Genomic DNA, 16,474 nt, shown 5'->3' with positions numbered 1-16,474 from the left:
CGTTAAAGAAAGACATTTACTAACCATTCTACAACAGCTTTGAAATTCCATGAAATTATTCAAAATGCAGAACAAGGTGAGAACACGTGAAGGGGAGGGTAGATCATGCAGGGCAGTTCTGGATTTCTAGACACTAGCTACATTTCTGACCCTGAAAAGGCAACTGATTTATGGATATGATTTTGGTTTCATCTAAGGGAGGTTTTCAAAGCTATAAATAGGCATTGTAAGGTTTTGGCAAAAAAGGAAAGTATCAGTAAATATGAGAAAAGTGGCCACGTGCAGTGGCATGCACCTGTAATCCCACTACCAGGGAGGCTGTGGCAGGATGATCCTTTGAGCCCAGGAGTTCCAGGCCAGTCTGGACAACATAGTAAGACCCTCATCTTAAATATTATATATGTATGAGAAAAGTGGAAATTATAAACTAAAATCAGGATTTGTTCTCATGAAAGTAGTCAAGTTTGGAAAAGGTGTAGTCGGGAGGATGTGGTTCTTGCATTTGTCAGCCAGGCAAGGTGGTGTCGGGGAAGAAGCTAAGCCAATATCGTCTGCCTGAGTTTTCACAGCCTTGTCAGTAGAGCTGTACTACCAGATAAGTTCCGAACAAGAGTGAGTTCAAAACCACAACACTCCCCTGGGAGGCTTTTCAAAAACCCAACAGATAGGTGATAAATATTTCAAAAATATGATTCGGGTGCTTATATTAACTGTGCGAGAATCGGAAAGGTAGAGACAAACTTGGCGAGCAGATCTGCTGCTCATGGCGGACACTAGGGATGGTACCTGGGCGTTCACTCTGCTCTTCTCTTTACTTTGGTGTTTGCATTTGTAAAAAGAAAGGGGCAAAAAGTGGAAAGTCGTAGAGGCACTCGTCCCAGCCCCCACGTAGTTCAAGCGGCGCAGGAGGGAGCTGGCTGGAGGAGGTCCTGCCCACCTGCCACACTCCGTATTTGGGCAAGCCTGTGAGTCACTGTCGGGAACATGGCTCCCTTCGCCAAGGCCAGCACTACCCCACCATCCATTTATCGACGCAGGGAGTGTGCCGCATGCCTCGACGGTCTAGCGCAGTGACTTAAGAAGTCGCAGCTAGGTGCTCTTTTTCCCATTTTTTTTTTTTTTTTTTTTTTTTTACATCTCTTCCGTAGCCCGGAATTTGGGAGAGAAGACGACCGCATCCAGTTAGAGGCAGAAATGCCATTAAACAGCTATTAGCTCAAGATCACAGGAAGAGATCCCGTGCGGTCATCTCAAGCCCCAACACCCAACGCCAGTGGGCGTCCCAGCCCGGCGCACCCGAGCGCCGACCTTCACATCCTCCCAGGAACGCCGCACCCGCGTGGTGGGGAGGGTGGTGGGGAGGGGGGCAGATGGACCTAGACGAGCCTCGTTTCCCATGCACGTTACGCAACAACTTTGCAGCCGTCATCTTCGCCCTAATTGTGCAGGGGGCGGTGTTTGCGCGTGGAGCTTTCCCTCCCGGCTCCGGGCCGTCGCGGCTCTCGAGAGAGGCGCCGGGGCACTTTAATCGCTGCCTCCGCCGCGCAGCCCTGCGCAGCTGCCTCGCCGGGCCAACCCATTCCCCGCCGCAGCGCGCCCCGAGCGTTGGCAGCTTGCCAGCCGCCACCCCCCGCCTTCCCTCCTGCCCACCCCAAGGTAGAGGGCTCCTCTCGGGAGTGTGCGGGAAAGGGGAGGCCGAGGTCCCTGCCACGCCCGGGTAGCCGCAGCCCGCGGTGCTCGGTCGGCAACAGGTAGCCTGGCCGGCCGTGGCTCTCGGGAAGACAAAAAGCGTCTCTGCGAGCGAGTGAGGGTCGCGGGGTGCGCAGAGCCACCGCGGCGACCCGGAGGGTGAAGGAAGCCAAGAGCGGACGGGGCAGTGAGGCTGGGGGCTCCCGGGCTCCTCTGCAGTCTCGCTCCGGTCGAGTGGGCCGCGCGGGCCGTTGCGCAATCGTCGTTACGCGGGGTCTGGGGCGCCGGCCCTCGCGGGCGCTCGGACAGCAGTGGCCGCGACCGGGAAGAAACGCGAGCTGGTAGTGGCGCCGCCGCGGTGGGGAGCGGAGGGCGGGGACGCAGGGGCGGGGCCGCGGAAAGCCCGCCCCGGCCCGCCCCTGCCGCCGCGGCCATTGGTGGCGGTCCGGGGGCGGGTGCCGGCTAGGCGATTGGGGCCGGGGCCGCCAGTCACGCGGGGCTGGCGGGCGGCGACGTAGCGCGGCGCTCGGAACTGACCTACTAACACACATCTCTCGGCGCGGCCACGGCGCCCGCGGACCAGGCGCGCCCGCCCGCCTCCCGCGCCGCGCCCTCGCCGCCGCCCGCCTCCCGCCGCGGCCTCGGAGGCCCGGCCCGGCCCAAGCCCCGAGCGCTGCCGGCCCGGCTCCCGGCCGCCTCTTTCTTTCTCCTCGCCGGCCCGAGAGCAGGAACACGGTAAGCGCTCCGCCCACCGCCGGCCGGGGGCCCGGCGACCGCTCCCCGGGCGCGCTGCGGGCGGGCGGGCGGGCGCGGGTTGCGGGCAGCGCTGTGTGCGGGGTCGGGCTGTACGCTGCGCTCGCCAACGGCGGGGAGTGCGCGCGGGGCATTCATTACATAAACTTTTGCTGCCCTGTCAGGATGGGACTCGCCACCTTAAGGTGGCTGCTTTGATTGCAGCGCCCTCGCGCCGGCACGTAGTCCTGGCTGGTTTGCGCTCTCCCCCCGCTGCTGTTGCATAATGTCTCCTGATTTCAGGAAAATTGATGTTTTGGTGGAGAAGAGCGCCAGGGAGGCTAAGCCCTCTCCGAGCGGGAAGATGCTCTTTCCTCTCTTAGTGCCTTTCCTTTCTCCTTCCTTCTCTGGGGCCGGCGGCGTAGAGGGGGAAGAGAAGTGGGTTGAGGAATGGGGAATAGTCTTGATTTGCTTGGTGAGGAAAAGGGTTGGTAGCGTGAACGGTGACGGCATTCCGAGAATGCCTGCGCGGCGTTTGTTTGTGTCAGGGGCTGTGTCTGCACAGACGTTTTCCACCCTGTTTGTCGTCAGTGTGTTTTACAAGCCCTCGGGAAGGTTGTGGGATTTGTCCTTTCATACATTGCATAATCTGCCCACGGTGAAATGTTGGCAAGGATTGCGGGCTGATGTGGGAATCTGCTCGTATGTGGAATGATTTGGTAATTGAGGCGCAGCGTTGGATATTAGATCGTTATTTACGTCTGTATTACGTCCCAAATAAACAGGTTTCAGAGCGATACTACAAAACCTAAAGGCAAGAATTCCTCGGGTTGAATTCTGATCTTGGGTACTACTGGGGTTCGCCCTTTCAATGTTCTCAGCTGTTATTTTTAAATCTAGGACGAACCATTGTGACGTTTACCTCCCCACCTTCCTAATTTGAATGCATTCCATTCTATCAGCCCTTTTTCTCACCTTATTGTCATCGTTTTTTCAAACACGACAAGACAGATCACATAATAGTTTCCTGGAAATGTTGCATTATGTAACTGCCGAATTTGCTGGCAGTGAGCATAGAGAGGGAGCTAATTACGTGATTTTATAATCTTGCTACAAAGAAAGTAGGACAGTCTCAGCCTTTAAGAATGTCACTATAACAGTTTTTTTTTTTTCCTTAAGGATATTTTGAACAGGAAAGTAGACAACCGGGTAAGCATGGAGTTTGCTCATGCTGTCGAATGTGTGTCTTTTGCCCTAAATGAAACGCGCGTTCTTCTAAATTTAGCCCTATCACATTTTAACAATTGTGGCCTCGCAGTGCTATTTCTGGTGTTTTCTCTAGGGCTGTGTGCAAATACAAGTTCAAGGCCATTTGCTGTAGTTTTAACTCCACGCCTTCGGAGACCTTTGATAAGATTGTATTTTTAGGAAGGCATTTCGCAGCGCCCGGTGATTTGCTGGATGCTGGCTCCCATTTATGTTTTTAAAGGACACTTTAGGAAACTGCTGTTCTCTGAGAACAGCAGGGAATAGCCAAGTGTCATCTTCTGTTCTTGGCTTTTGTAAATAACAACAGTAAATGAGGTCAGAAGTATTTATTTACCCTCAGAACAGATATGACCTATGGGAAACAGATATAGGTTAGTAGATTGTGTTTTTGTCTGGATACCCTAGTTTTACTCACGCGAAGATGTATGAATATGTAATTAGCCCAAATATTAAATTTCTTCCTGGACTGTTACATAGTGATGTGTGAATATAGGTGTATAATGGTATGTATATGAACAGATGTCCCCCCCTAACGAAACATTTCAATTAAGTGCAGGGTTTTTTTTGGGGGGGAGGTGGGTGGACATCTCTGGAACAGAGTATTTTACTCCAAGTAATTGCAGTCGATTTCTAAGCAGCTAGTTGCTCTAGGCCCCCATCTTCGGACCCCGACCTACTTTGCGAGCTCGGGTGGGAGTCCCGGGCCTGTAGGGACCGCGTGGCGCCACCTTCCGATCGCGACCTCCAGTGGCGCGTCCGTGCGGCCCCCAGTGCGCCGCTCCCTCCTGCGGGCCGGTGGGGTCTGCGGGAAGCCGGGGCTGGGGGCGGGTCTGGTAGTGGCGGGCAGGGACCTCGGGTCGGGACAGAGAAGCGCCTCTAGGCGGTAGTTGGACTGGGGCTGCTCGTTGGCCTGCGCTCCTCCTCCCTGCCCCCTCCCCACATTCCTTTGTTCTGGCGCGGGGGGTCCTCGCGGCGCCGAGGCCCCGCTGCGCCGCCCACCCGGAGGGAGGAGGGTCTCTGAGAGGCACCGCGTGGGGGCGCGGCCCGCGGAGCCTGGGCGCTAGGGACCGGCCGGGGCCGGCATGTGGGTGCGCTCTGGGTTCGCCCGGGCCGCGGGAGCCAGGGAGCCAGGGAGCCGGGGACAACGGCACTCGCACGGAGAGGAAAGGGGCAGTCCGGGCGACCCGGAGCTTCTGCGTCTCGGCGGCCCTCCCTCCTATGGGGCAAATCTAGGGGCTTTTACTCCGCGCCTGTTTTGCGGTGAGGTTCTGAAACCTGCAGACACCTTTGTTCCAGGAGTCTTCATTGTATTTCTGAGCCAAGCGTGTCTCCGTTCTTGAAGTGAAAAGGACCTTAAGAAAACCTCCAGAGGTCCACCGACCACAAAAATTGGTGGTGGGGGCGCTCCAGTGTTGATAGTGATTAAAAGGAAGGCCTCAGCTTGACTTTGGCCAGTTGAGTTGAGCCGATTTTTTTTTTTTTTTTTTTTTTACCTTTAATTTATGTGGTCAAAGGCTAAAGTAGAGAGAACACCGATCTCCAGAGTTCAAAATAAAACCAGAACGCCCAAATAGACGCTGCTGTCCTACTGTAAAACTACAGTCCTTCATCCTGGCATAAAGACTTCCAAGATTGTACCCATGCAGTAATTCACAGTGAATTCATGGAGACATCACAGATGTTCTCCTGAAGCATGTCAACGCAATCTGCTCTTTGTCGAAAACTGACCGAAAACTTGGCTTCTATGGTATCATATCCTACACCCCATCCCTCATCAGTTTCCCTCGTTATAGGCTTTCAGTAGTTAGAGAATAGGCTTTGGTGAGGTACAGATCCTAATAGCGCAGGCCCTAGGCTCACAAGAACCCTGGGTCCCAGGCCCCAGCTTGTTATCTTCTTCCACTGTCCTGATTTCCGTCACTCTCCAGGGTAAACTGAGGGAATAAAACCTGTTGAGCTAGTTGGTTGTGAGGAATTCAATAACTGTTTCTTGTATAATTGACCAGGAACCAGAATCTTTATGTGTGTGTGTCAGTATTTACCTTCATTTTTCTCTGCGTAAATCTCTGCAGTAAAAGTAAGGATTAATGTTGGAATTAAGTCCATAAGATCTTTCTTGAGATACTTTCTTTGTTCTAATAATTTTATTTTATTTTATTTATTATTATTTTTTTTTTTCTGAAAACTTTGCCATTGTGTTCAATGTTGATTTCAGTTTGAGGGGAATTCCTGACAGGATTGCAGAAACTCAAACTTCCCAAATCATTGGGTTAATGTTTTGGGGAGCTGTTTGAAGGAATAGAAAGATGACTCGATTATAGTAGTAGGAATGAAGTGAGAAGTGCCAAATATTAATAGTTCAGCTTTTTCCAATTCCCTTACACATTCTGTGACTCATCTTCTGTAGCCTAGATGATTTCTGTATCTAAAATTTTGTGGTCTGAGATCAGCAGTGGACGGTGAGACCCCACAGATCAACTGTCTTGTAGGGGGAGTATGTAGCCTGAAAATTAAGGCCAGTCCTGTGAAACTGTTGATATTTGACCCTTTTGACTAACAGAAGAAAATTTCATTTGGCACTTGCAACATAGGTCAGTGCTTCAGTAAGAGTCATGAGCAGCGAAAACAGGCTGGAACGGATAGGCATCGAGGCCTTTTGATACTGATCATTCTTCAGAAAAGAGATTAACAGTTAGTATTTACTAAACACTTACTCTGCATGTGCCAGGCGGTGTCGAGGGTCTCTGTTATCATCCACGTTTCATAGATGAGGAAGTGGAAACTCGGAGAAATGAATTAGCAGCCCAGGTTGCAGAGCCTGAAAACTAGATGGGGAAATTTGCACCTCGACAAAGTTGAAACAATTTCCTTTTCTGTGTTAAAGGCTTATCTTTGTGCAGTGCAGTTATAACATCACTGTGATGCAATAGCCTGAAAATGAAGGCCCTTTGTGAGAGGCCTTTCAGGCATTGAGCAATGTGCCTGACTCACCAGCTGAGTGGATTTTTCTAGTTGACCTTGCCTTGGTCATTAGAGTCAATTTTGAGATGTAAATGCGATTGCAGCATGGAATGGAAAAGGTGCAGTCATGTTGCCTAGGTTTTATTTTTACCCAAGTTAAGCTCGTATACTTCATGATTTCCATTGTAATCCAGATGGCATTGATGCTGTTAAAGTTGTTTATTTTTAATTCGTATTGAGGAATGAGAGCACGCTTGGGATTCAATTCAAAATATAACAGAAACAATGTAATTGACATTTCCTTTAATATTCATTTCTTGTTTTTGTAAAGTATGCCTGTATTTCACAGGGTTTAACACATTGTTTGATATCCTGTTATTTTTCTAAATTATATTTGAGTTGATTTCTATCCAGGTTGGACTTGTATGAGAATGTCGAAAGACGCTGACCTTTGAGCACAGACATTACATAAGAATTTTTCAGTTTCAAAATGAATTTTTATTATTGTCACCCCCAGTTATCTTTCACATTTCTTTGCAAGTAATTTTACTGTAGTTAAAAAACAAAATAAAACAAAACAAAACAAACAAACAAAAACGCCCAAAACTGTTTTTCGTGTGGCTTTAATAAAAGAGCATAAGCTTGTTTTTATGATAAGAAAGTTTACTAGAGATTTACTAGATCCCATTTGTTATTAATCTGTGCTTTCAGGACTCAGTTTCATAGGAATCAGAATAATGTTTATAAGCCTTTTAATTATCAGAACATGATGTATTTTATTAATTAGCTTTTTAGGGGTCATAAACTATAATTAACTAGTCTTCAAATAAACACTAAAAATAAGCATTGTAAAATCCACTGTATCCATAAAGTAGAAAATGATGTTTATAATCATCCACTGACTAGAAAAGTGGAAGAAGAAATTAAAAAGCCAAGTGAGGCAAGTTGGGATGATTCTACATTATCATTAGAAACTTTCAAGAACTTTCTCGACCTGACTGCCCCCCTGCCCACCATTTTTGCCATCATTACACCATGTTGCGTGTATTACTTACCCACTGGAGAATTTCCTACAACTGGGTTACTTTCTGATTGTTAGTATCCTTTGAAGATTTCAGATGAGTGCTAGACTGATCAATTACCTTTTCAGAAGTTTCGAGAATATTAATGGTCTCCATTTTTTAAGTTTCTATAGATTTTTTAAAAATTATTACTGTTCTGTTTTTCCCCACATTAATCCCCATCTTTAGTGAGAGCTGTTCTTATTTCTCAAGCCATGCAGTTAATCATTTGATTGTGCTAGTGTGTATGTGCTTCCTCTGTGCAGGCTTCAGAATAATTTGTGTATTAGGTTACCAACACCACCTCTTAAAGAAGAATGTTAAGTTATACTATTTCATATTTCAATTATTTAAATTACATCAGTGATGTAATAAAAGGCAATGCTGTCATTATATTTATTAAATTTAAATTTAATTTTCAACTAGTCCTTTGTTGAACTTGAAATATTTTCATTTATCATAAACTGGATCAGGGTTTGACACATTTATTTACAGAGGCACCCAAATAGAAAAAGTAGGTCAATTTGTTGCTATGACAGAGTAGATCCTGGCAGTGTGTGTGTGTGTGTGTTGCCTGTCTTGATCAAGTATACATTTCTAACTTTGGGGTAAGCTGCTTCTTGGGGACAGAGTGGCCCTTAGAGAGGTTTAACATAGTTTTCTAAATTTAAAAATCCTTTTCTTTTTCAACAGTATTAGAAAATTCTCTTGCAACTTCAGTGTTTTCTGACTTTTTTCACTCCCCATGTGCCCTGGGTTTTACATGTGTAGTGAATTATTTTCACATTTCATCTCTGCTTTTAAATACTAGATTGTTTCTCATCTATGAAAAGAAGTAAAGCATTTCATTGACACAGACACTGTGAATTTTACCCACAGGAAGAAAATGTAGGGTTAACATGTTGCTAGTATTAATAGTTTAAAAGTATAAAGAGATGTGAATTGATTAATTGATTTTGTTTTTTCTTAAAAATGACATTTGTCTCAAAAATAAGCAACTGCTGTCTTACTGGAGAGATGGCTTACAGTTTAACAAAACTTAGGTTTATCTTAAAGGTCATTTTTTTTCCTTTACCATTATATATATTATACAACAGAGAGAAAACAATAGATTCAGAGAGTAGAGGGAAAATAAGATAATTCCATCATGTTTCCAAATCATTGGGCATATCAGATAGTATTTCATCTTCTATTGACAGAATTTTAAAATCAAAATATATATAGCAATTTGCAATAAAACTTACCCTTTAGAGATAATTAATAACAAAATGTTCCCAGTAGATGATTTTAATGTTTAAACTACTAGTAAGATTTTAGATGATTCAAACAAAGCATGTTTATTCTTCTCTTTTGTAGATTTTGCATTGTTAAACATTATTTCTGTGAGAGATCAGGTAGAGACCAGGGACGGTAATAAAGGTCTATCATAAACATAAGTAATGAGATAACTCCTCAAGGATAAATTTGGTCTAGAATTATTGTTATGAGGTTATTTCTTTTATAGAATTTTCTAAGTCAAATCTTGTTCTTAATTACAAACTTTTAAAATGTTGGCATATGAAAAAGAATTCTTGCTTATAGAAGTAGCTTCATGAACTATAAAAAACCATTAATTAGTGATGGCACCTTCAGAATATGTACAGAAAAGTATGTCAACTGGTATGTAATAATACCTGCTCTTAAATTTCTCTTTTTTATTTGTGTTTTCAAGGAGAGTCACATCATCTAATGTGTGTAATGAAGTTAATCGTACTGAATACACTAACATCATAGGATTGGCACGTAGTGTCAATTATTCACCAGAAAAGAAACTTAAGCAATGACGAATATACCACAACATTAGATGTTGATTTGAAACGATGATGCATAGATGAAGTAATTGTTAAATTAATCATAATGGAAAATACTGAGGCTTGAAATAAATTTGTTAGGTTAGCATAAATCCTGAGGCTTTTTGAAGGCATCGTAAACTACCTTTGCATTTGCTTTAAGTTTATTGTTGAGGGGCATAAGGAGAACCCAGAGCCCATCTGTGCCCAACTGCCATGTGGTCTTGAGAAGGTTAGCCTATCTTTTAGCTGATTAAGCTGAAAAATGAGAGGGTCAGAGAGACACTGCCCCACCCCCACACCCCCACCCTCCGTGACTCATGTTGAAAACAGATTACACTCTTGGTTTTGTTAAAAAAAAAAAAAAAAAAAAATCATAGGTGACAGTGTCCACAGCTATCATATTTCTTTTTCTCTATTTAACATAAGTACGATTGCCAGGAGATTAAAATTTTAGCAGAGATATGAAAATTAATAAAATGTTATCTCAATTCATAAATAGTGCCAGGGTGTGAAACAACTCTAGGGAGGATGAAGAAAAGTTCTAGATAGTATCTTTGCTGGCTAAAAGAAGTTAAGATAGCATAGTGCCTTGCTGCACCCAAAGTAACATAGTAATGGGTGTGTATTACTCAGAAATGAAAGTGACACAGAAGAGAACTGTGTGTAAATGAGACTGCATTGCACAGATGCAGAACAACCTGGGAAAGTGTAGGAGAGAGTAAAGGAACTGGGCTGGAATGTAAGCTGTGCCATTTAACCAGCTGTGTGACACTGGGCAAGTCACTTGACTTCTCTGAATCTTAGTTTAATCATCTGAAAGTGAATGAAAGGAGGTCAGGCTCCCAGTGCCCGTTTTGTGATAAGTGTCTAATAAATGGCACCTATTATGATTGTTTTTGTTATTATCTCCATGACGAGAATAAAGCCTGAACCCCAGGCCCCTGTCTGTGCAGCTCTGCACTCACACCTGGTTCCCCTCTGCTCACCTGTTTGTCTCCCACCCACGACTGTGAGCGCCTGGTGTCGGGAGCTTGGTTTTTTCCTCCCTCTTTATGCACCCCCAGTCTCCCCTTGTGTCCAGTACACAGTAGGTGCTCTATGTGTGTTGAGTAAACCATTAATGAATAACAGAAGCCCTCTGTTAATAAATAAAATATCTTCTTTAGAATTCACATGACAACATTAAAAAGAAAGCATCAGAAAAGTTTTCTGGTTACAAAACTGTCATATATAAGGTATATGGGTGACTGTCAATCAAATGCTGAGCACCTAATATCTTCAGGTTTTTGCTAGAAGACTAAAAGTATATTTTAATTTCCGCCCTGAAGTAATCGCAGTGTAGTTGGGCACAAAAGACAAACATGTGGAAAGACACACAGTGCATATGATTGTGCCTCTCTCTATTATCCCACAATGCTGATAAACTCTTCTGCACTGCAAGATTATTTGATACATGATATTACAGAAAATATCCTAAGGTAGTGTGGTGATTTGCCATTGAGTTGTAGAGATCATGAATGCAATACATACAGATGAGAGAAGAATAATGACATGTCGTGAAATTCAAATAGGAAGATGATTAAAAACAAATGAAGTGGCTAGGTGCAGTGGCTCATGCCTGTAATCCCAGCACTTTGGGAGGCTGAGGCGGGTGGATTTTGAGGACAGGCATTCGAGACCAACCTGGCCAACATAGCGAAACCCTGCCTCTACTAAAAATACAAAAAATTAGTGGAGCATGGTGGCGAGCACCTGTAATTCCAGCTACTCGGGAGGCTAAGGCAGAGGAATTGTTTGAACCCGGGAGGCGGAGGCTGCAGTGAGCTGAGATCGTGTCACTGCACTCCAGCCTGGGCAACAGTGCAAGCCCCTGTCTCAAAACAAACAAACAAAAAAAAACAACAAATGAGGTTTTCTGTAGGTCTTAATGTACCTACAAAGTTGTAGAGATGATAAAGTAGACATTTAGTACTTACACACCTGGAAGACATGAGTTAAAGAAATTTTAAGACACATGGGGCTATTTTAGTTCAATAGAAATAGGATTGTGAAGGCTGCCTCCCAATTGGGCCCCAACCTTGGAAAGGTCCTAGAAGTTTAGGAAGAGTAACTAAAACGGACAGAATGGTGGGGCATTTCAAAAGTGTTAGTGTAAAAACTACGAAGTGAGGCAGAAAAAAGGAATCTGATTTTTTTTTTTTTAAGAAGGAATGCATAAGATAACACATGGAAGAGAAAGACTCTCAAGTGGAGAAAATACCGAGAATAATATCAGCAAGGGACCATATGATGTTTAAAAACTAAAAGTGGAAAAAAATAGTGGCTGAGAGTATAGTGGAGATTTGAAAGGCGCCTTGGAAAAGGTCAATGCAATCGTCGTCTTTAACTGGGATATCTTACTCTTTGCTTCCCCACTCACTTTACTTTAGCAGGGAGGACTTTGCTGAATGGCAGAGTACAGACTTCAACAGAGGAAATAATCCATTCAATATGTAGAGGAAAATGGGTTTTTATGTTAGAGGATAAAACCTAAATGGAAATTAGAGGATATAGTATTGTTGGCTGGGTGTAGTGGCTCATACCTGTAATCCCAGCACTTTGGGAGGCCAAGGCAGACGAATCACCTGAGGTCTGGAGTTCAAGACCAGCCTGGCCAACATGGTAAAAACCCCATCTCTACTAAAAATACAAAAATAGTAGCCAGTCATGGTGACGGGCACCTGTAATCCCAGCCACTCAGGAGGTTGAGGCAGAAGAATCATTTGAACCCGGGAGGCAGAGGCTTCAGTGAGCTGAGATCGTGCTACTGCACTCCAGCCTGGGCAGCACAGCAAGACTCTGTATCCAAAAAAAAAAGGTCCTAGAAGAGGAAATAGTATTGCTTTACTAAATGATAAATAGAAAGATTCCTTTTCTGCAACATCACTGCTGACTGTGACATACTCCTTGCCTTCATTTCCCGTTAAAGTTCCATTATCAAAAAAGAAACAGAAACTTCGTATTAATAATCACAAATTTCTCTGAGTTACAACTAGCTGTTCCATTTACTGTGTTGGCTCAGTTTAATGGGCAGAAACATGGCATGAAACGTTATTATTCTTTAAGATCCTGAAATTATTACATCATTCCTTTCGTTCCTTCTGGAAAAGATGAAAGAAGCTGGCAGGCTTTTTCCAATTGATAAAAGTAAACTTCACGTTATTAGTCGTGATGAAACTAGGCATAAGAAAGAGATAGTGACATCGTGTAAGAACATTACATCTTTTTAATATGGTAGGATAAAGTGCCACTGTGTGCAGATCATGCTGACGGAACCATTGTGGTACCATGTCTACTTTTTGAAAAGCATTACCAACTGGAACATTAGGCAGAGAATCAGTGTCTAGAAACAGTTAGATTCAAAAGCCCCCATGCAACAATTGCTATCCGAACATAACATGGAGTTTATTATCTCCAGTCAAGGCAACTGTCAGGCCAGATTTGTACTGTAAGTGTTTCATCAGTGGAAGAGAAAACTAATGGATGATTCTGTTTTTGAGTTGTTATATTTTGCTTGAAACTAATTAATATAACTGAAAGAACCTTTTTCTGTATCTATATTCTCTTGTTTTAAAATAATTTTGTTGCAAGACTGTGCTGTACTTTTAAAAGTCCCTTTGAATAGTAACTGTTTTTAAGTCCAAAGCTACTACATAACTGAAATCTCAAATCTATTTTGACAGAATTTTCAAGATCACAAAAAGTATTTTGGACACTTCAATCTTGAATGTTTGATAGAACAATTCAAAGGAATCAGAAAAAAGAATTTCTAATCTCTTAAACTCAGATGCTTGTAAAGAGATGGCTTGATAGATAAGATCCCTTTCATTTAGATGTAGTGAGTCACCTGGTAGGATTTGCCGGGATAGAAGCCCCTCAGGCAGTCAGGGGTGTTGATGGGCAGGTTTATGTTCACATTAAGGTGCAGATTAAAACCAATAGCTCCATTGTTAGTGGGCTTTTACTTTAGTTTTTGTAGAAGAAATTTGTCTCCATTTATGTTTTATTCCATAGAAGAGTGCAAAACTTTTTTTACTGATGCTAAAGTTTACTTGGTAAATTCCCTTTTAAGAGGTGAGCATGTTTGCTTGGCAGTGATATAAATATTAGGTAACATCATTTAGAAGCACCGTGGTATGCATGTGCTGTTTAGAAACCTACCAACTAGAGGCTATCTGTCATTTCCTTCCTGTAATTGCCCACACCCAACTATTTCTCCATTTCTCCTCATTAAATACAGCCTTCCTCTATTTCTTCCTGGGCAGAGGTTATTTTATTTTATTTTTCCTTCACTTTCCTGGACCACATATTCTCTTACTGGTAGGTCTCCTTAGGGATTTGCCCTTTACAGCTTTATACTTCAGGTATTTGGGAACTTATTTCCTTGTTGAGAATGCTAACATGTTGAAAGAAAGAACTGTGACTGTGCCTCATCTGTGCTTGCATGCCCTAAATGCTTAGCATATTTCCTTGTATATAACTTTTAATAAACATTTATCCAATGAATGACTGTTTTTTTTTTTAAATTCATGTATTGCAGATAACCAGGGAGACCCGACTTCATTCAGTAAGGAACCTGACGGATTTATCCCAGGCAGTAGAACAAAAGGAAGAATATTGATGGATTTTAAACCACAGTTTTTAAACAGCTTGAGCATACGGGGAAATTAATTTGTTCTCCCACACACATATATAGGGTAAGGTTGTTTCTGATGCAGCTGAGAAAAATGCAGACCATCAAAAAGGAGCAGGCATCTCTTGATGCCAGTAGCAATGTGGACAAGATGATGGTCCTTAACTCTGCTTTAACTGAAGTGTCTGAAGACTCCACAACAGGTGAGGAGCTGCTTCTCAGTGAAGGAAGTGTGGGGAAAAACAAATCTTCTGCGTGTCGGAGGAAACGGGAATTCATTCCCGATGAAAAGAAAGATGCTATGTATTGGGAAAAAAGGCGGAAAAATAATGAAGCTGCCAAAAGATCTCGTGAGAAGCGTCGACTGAATGACCTGGTTTTAGAGAACAAACTAATTGCACTGGGAGAAGAAAACGCCACTTTAAAAGCTGAGCTGCTTTCACTAAAATTAAAGTTTGGTTTAATTAGCTCCACAGCATATGCTCAAGAGATTCAGAAACTCAGTAATTCTACAGCTGTGTACTTTCAAGACTACCAGACTTCCAAATCCAGTGTGGGCTCATTTGTGGATGAGCACGAACCCTCGATGGTGGCAAGTAGTTGTATTTCTGTCATTAAACACTCTCCACAAAGCTCGCTGTCCGATGTTTCAGAAGTATCCTCGGTAGAACACACGCAGGAGAGCTCTGTGCAGGGTAGCTGCAGAAGTCCTGAAAACAAGTTCCAGATTATCAAGCAGGAGCCGATTGAATTAGAGAGCTACACAAGAGAGCCAAGAGATGACCGAGGCTCTTACACAGCGTCCATCTATCAAAACTATATGGGGAATTCTTTTTCTGGGTATTCACACTCTCCCCCGCTACTGCAAGTCAACCGATCCTCCAGCAACTCCCCGAGAACATCGGAGACCGACGATGGCGTGGTTGGAAAGTCATCCGATGGAGAAGATGAGCAACAGGTCCCCAAGGGCCCCATCCATTCTCCAGTTGAACTTAAGCATGTGCATACAACGGTGGTTAAAGTTCCAGAAGTGAATTCCTCTGCCTTGCCACACAAGCTACGGATCAAAGCCAAAGCCATGCAGATCAAAGTAGAAGCCTTTGATAATGAATTTGAGACCACGCAAAAACTTTCCTCACCTATTGACATGACATCTAAAAGACATTTTGAACTCGAAAAGCATAGTGCCCCAAGTATGGTACATTCTTCTCTTACTCCTTTCTCAGTGCAAGTGACTAACATTCAAGATTGGTCTCTCAAATCGGAGCACTGGCATCAAAAAGAACTGAGTGGCAAAACTCAGAATAGTTTCAAAACTGGAGTTGTTGAAATGAAAGACAGTGGCTACAAAGTTTCTGACCCAGAGAATTTGTATTTGAAGCAGGGGATAGCAAACTTATCTGCAGAGGTTGTCTCACTTAAGAGACTTATAGCCACACAACCAATCTCTGCTTCAGACTCTGGGTAAATTACTACTGAGTAAGAGCTGGGCATTTAGAAAGATGTCATTTGCAATAGAGCAGTCCGTTTTGTATTATGCTGAATTTTCACTGGACCTGTGATGTCATTTCACTGTGATGTGCACATGTTGTCTGTTTGGTGTCTTTTTGTGCACAGATGATGATGAAATTAGATTGTGTTATCACTCTGCCTGTGTATAGTCAAATAGTCCATGCAAAGGCTGTATATATTGAACATTATTTTTGTTGTTCTATTATAAAGTGTGTAAGTTACCAGTTTCAATAAAGGATTGGTGACAAACACAGAACTCCTGCTCCATTGCATTTGATTTGAAAAGGAAAATCAATTTAAGTTACAAAAATAAATATTAAGATGTTTTATATGGGGGAGTTTTCTCCCCTGAATAAAAGAAAACTGAAATGCTAAGTTCAGCAAATAATTTGTTTTTCCAGGCTATCAGTTGGAAAACCTTTTTTTTTTTTTTTTTTTTGAGACAGAGTCTTGCTCTGTCGCCCAGGCTTTTTGCTCTGTTTCCAGGCTGGAGTGCAGTGGCGTGATCTTGGCTCACTGCAACCCCTACCTCCTGGGGTCAAGTGATTCTCCTGCCTCAGCCTCCCAAGTAGCTGGGATTACAGTCACGTGCCACCACACCTGGCTAATTTTTTGTAGTTTTAGTAGAGATGGGGTTTCACCATATTAGCCAGGATGGTCTCAATCTCCTGACCTCGTGATCCGCCCGCCTCAGCCTCCCAAAGTGCTGGAATTACAGGCATGAGCCACTGCACCTGGCCTGGAAA

At 43.6% G+C, this 16,474-nt stretch overlaps 1 protein-coding gene across 3 annotated transcripts; it reads left to right on the top strand.

Annotated features, from left to right (window-relative positions):
• Positions 1-1,664: 1,664 nt before the first annotated feature.
• Positions 1,665-15,984, top strand: NFIL3 (nuclear factor, interleukin 3 regulated). 3 transcript variants are annotated; one of them, XM_032260460.1, is made up of 2 exons: positions 1,665-1,751; positions 14,124-15,984. In XM_032260460.1, exon 2 carries the CDS (start codon positions 14,296-14,298, stop codon positions 15,682-15,684), a length of 1,389 nt encoding a protein of 462 aa, XP_032116351.1. In that variant the 5' UTR covers positions 1,665-1,751; positions 14,124-14,295; the 3' UTR covers positions 15,685-15,984. The 3 variants fall into 3 exon arrangements, with proteins under 3 accessions (XP_032116351.1, XP_032116349.1, XP_032116350.1); XM_032260458.1 differs by lacking the exon at positions 1,665-1,751 and adding an exon at positions 2,202-2,424; XM_032260459.1 differs by lacking the exon at positions 1,665-1,751 and adding an exon at positions 11,414-11,907.
• The last annotated feature ends 490 nt before the right edge of the window (positions 15,985-16,474 follow it).

The sequence above is a fragment of the Sapajus apella genome, unplaced genomic scaffold (genome assembly GCF_009761245.1).
Source record: "Sapajus apella isolate SASKATOON/1434 unplaced genomic scaffold, GSC_monkey_1.0 scaffold118, whole genome shotgun sequence".
Lineage (NCBI taxonomy): Eukaryota > Metazoa > Chordata > Mammalia > Primates > Cebidae > Sapajus > Sapajus apella.
Note: the sequence above shows the minus strand (reverse complement) of the source record. Positions and strands in the feature narration are given on the sequence as shown.

What these genes read in the sequence shown, in the direction of transcription:
- NFIL3 (XM_032260460.1), top strand. Translation starts at nt 14,296, where the DNA reads ATGCAGCTGAGAAAAATGCAGACCATCAAAAAGGAGCAGGCATCTCTT.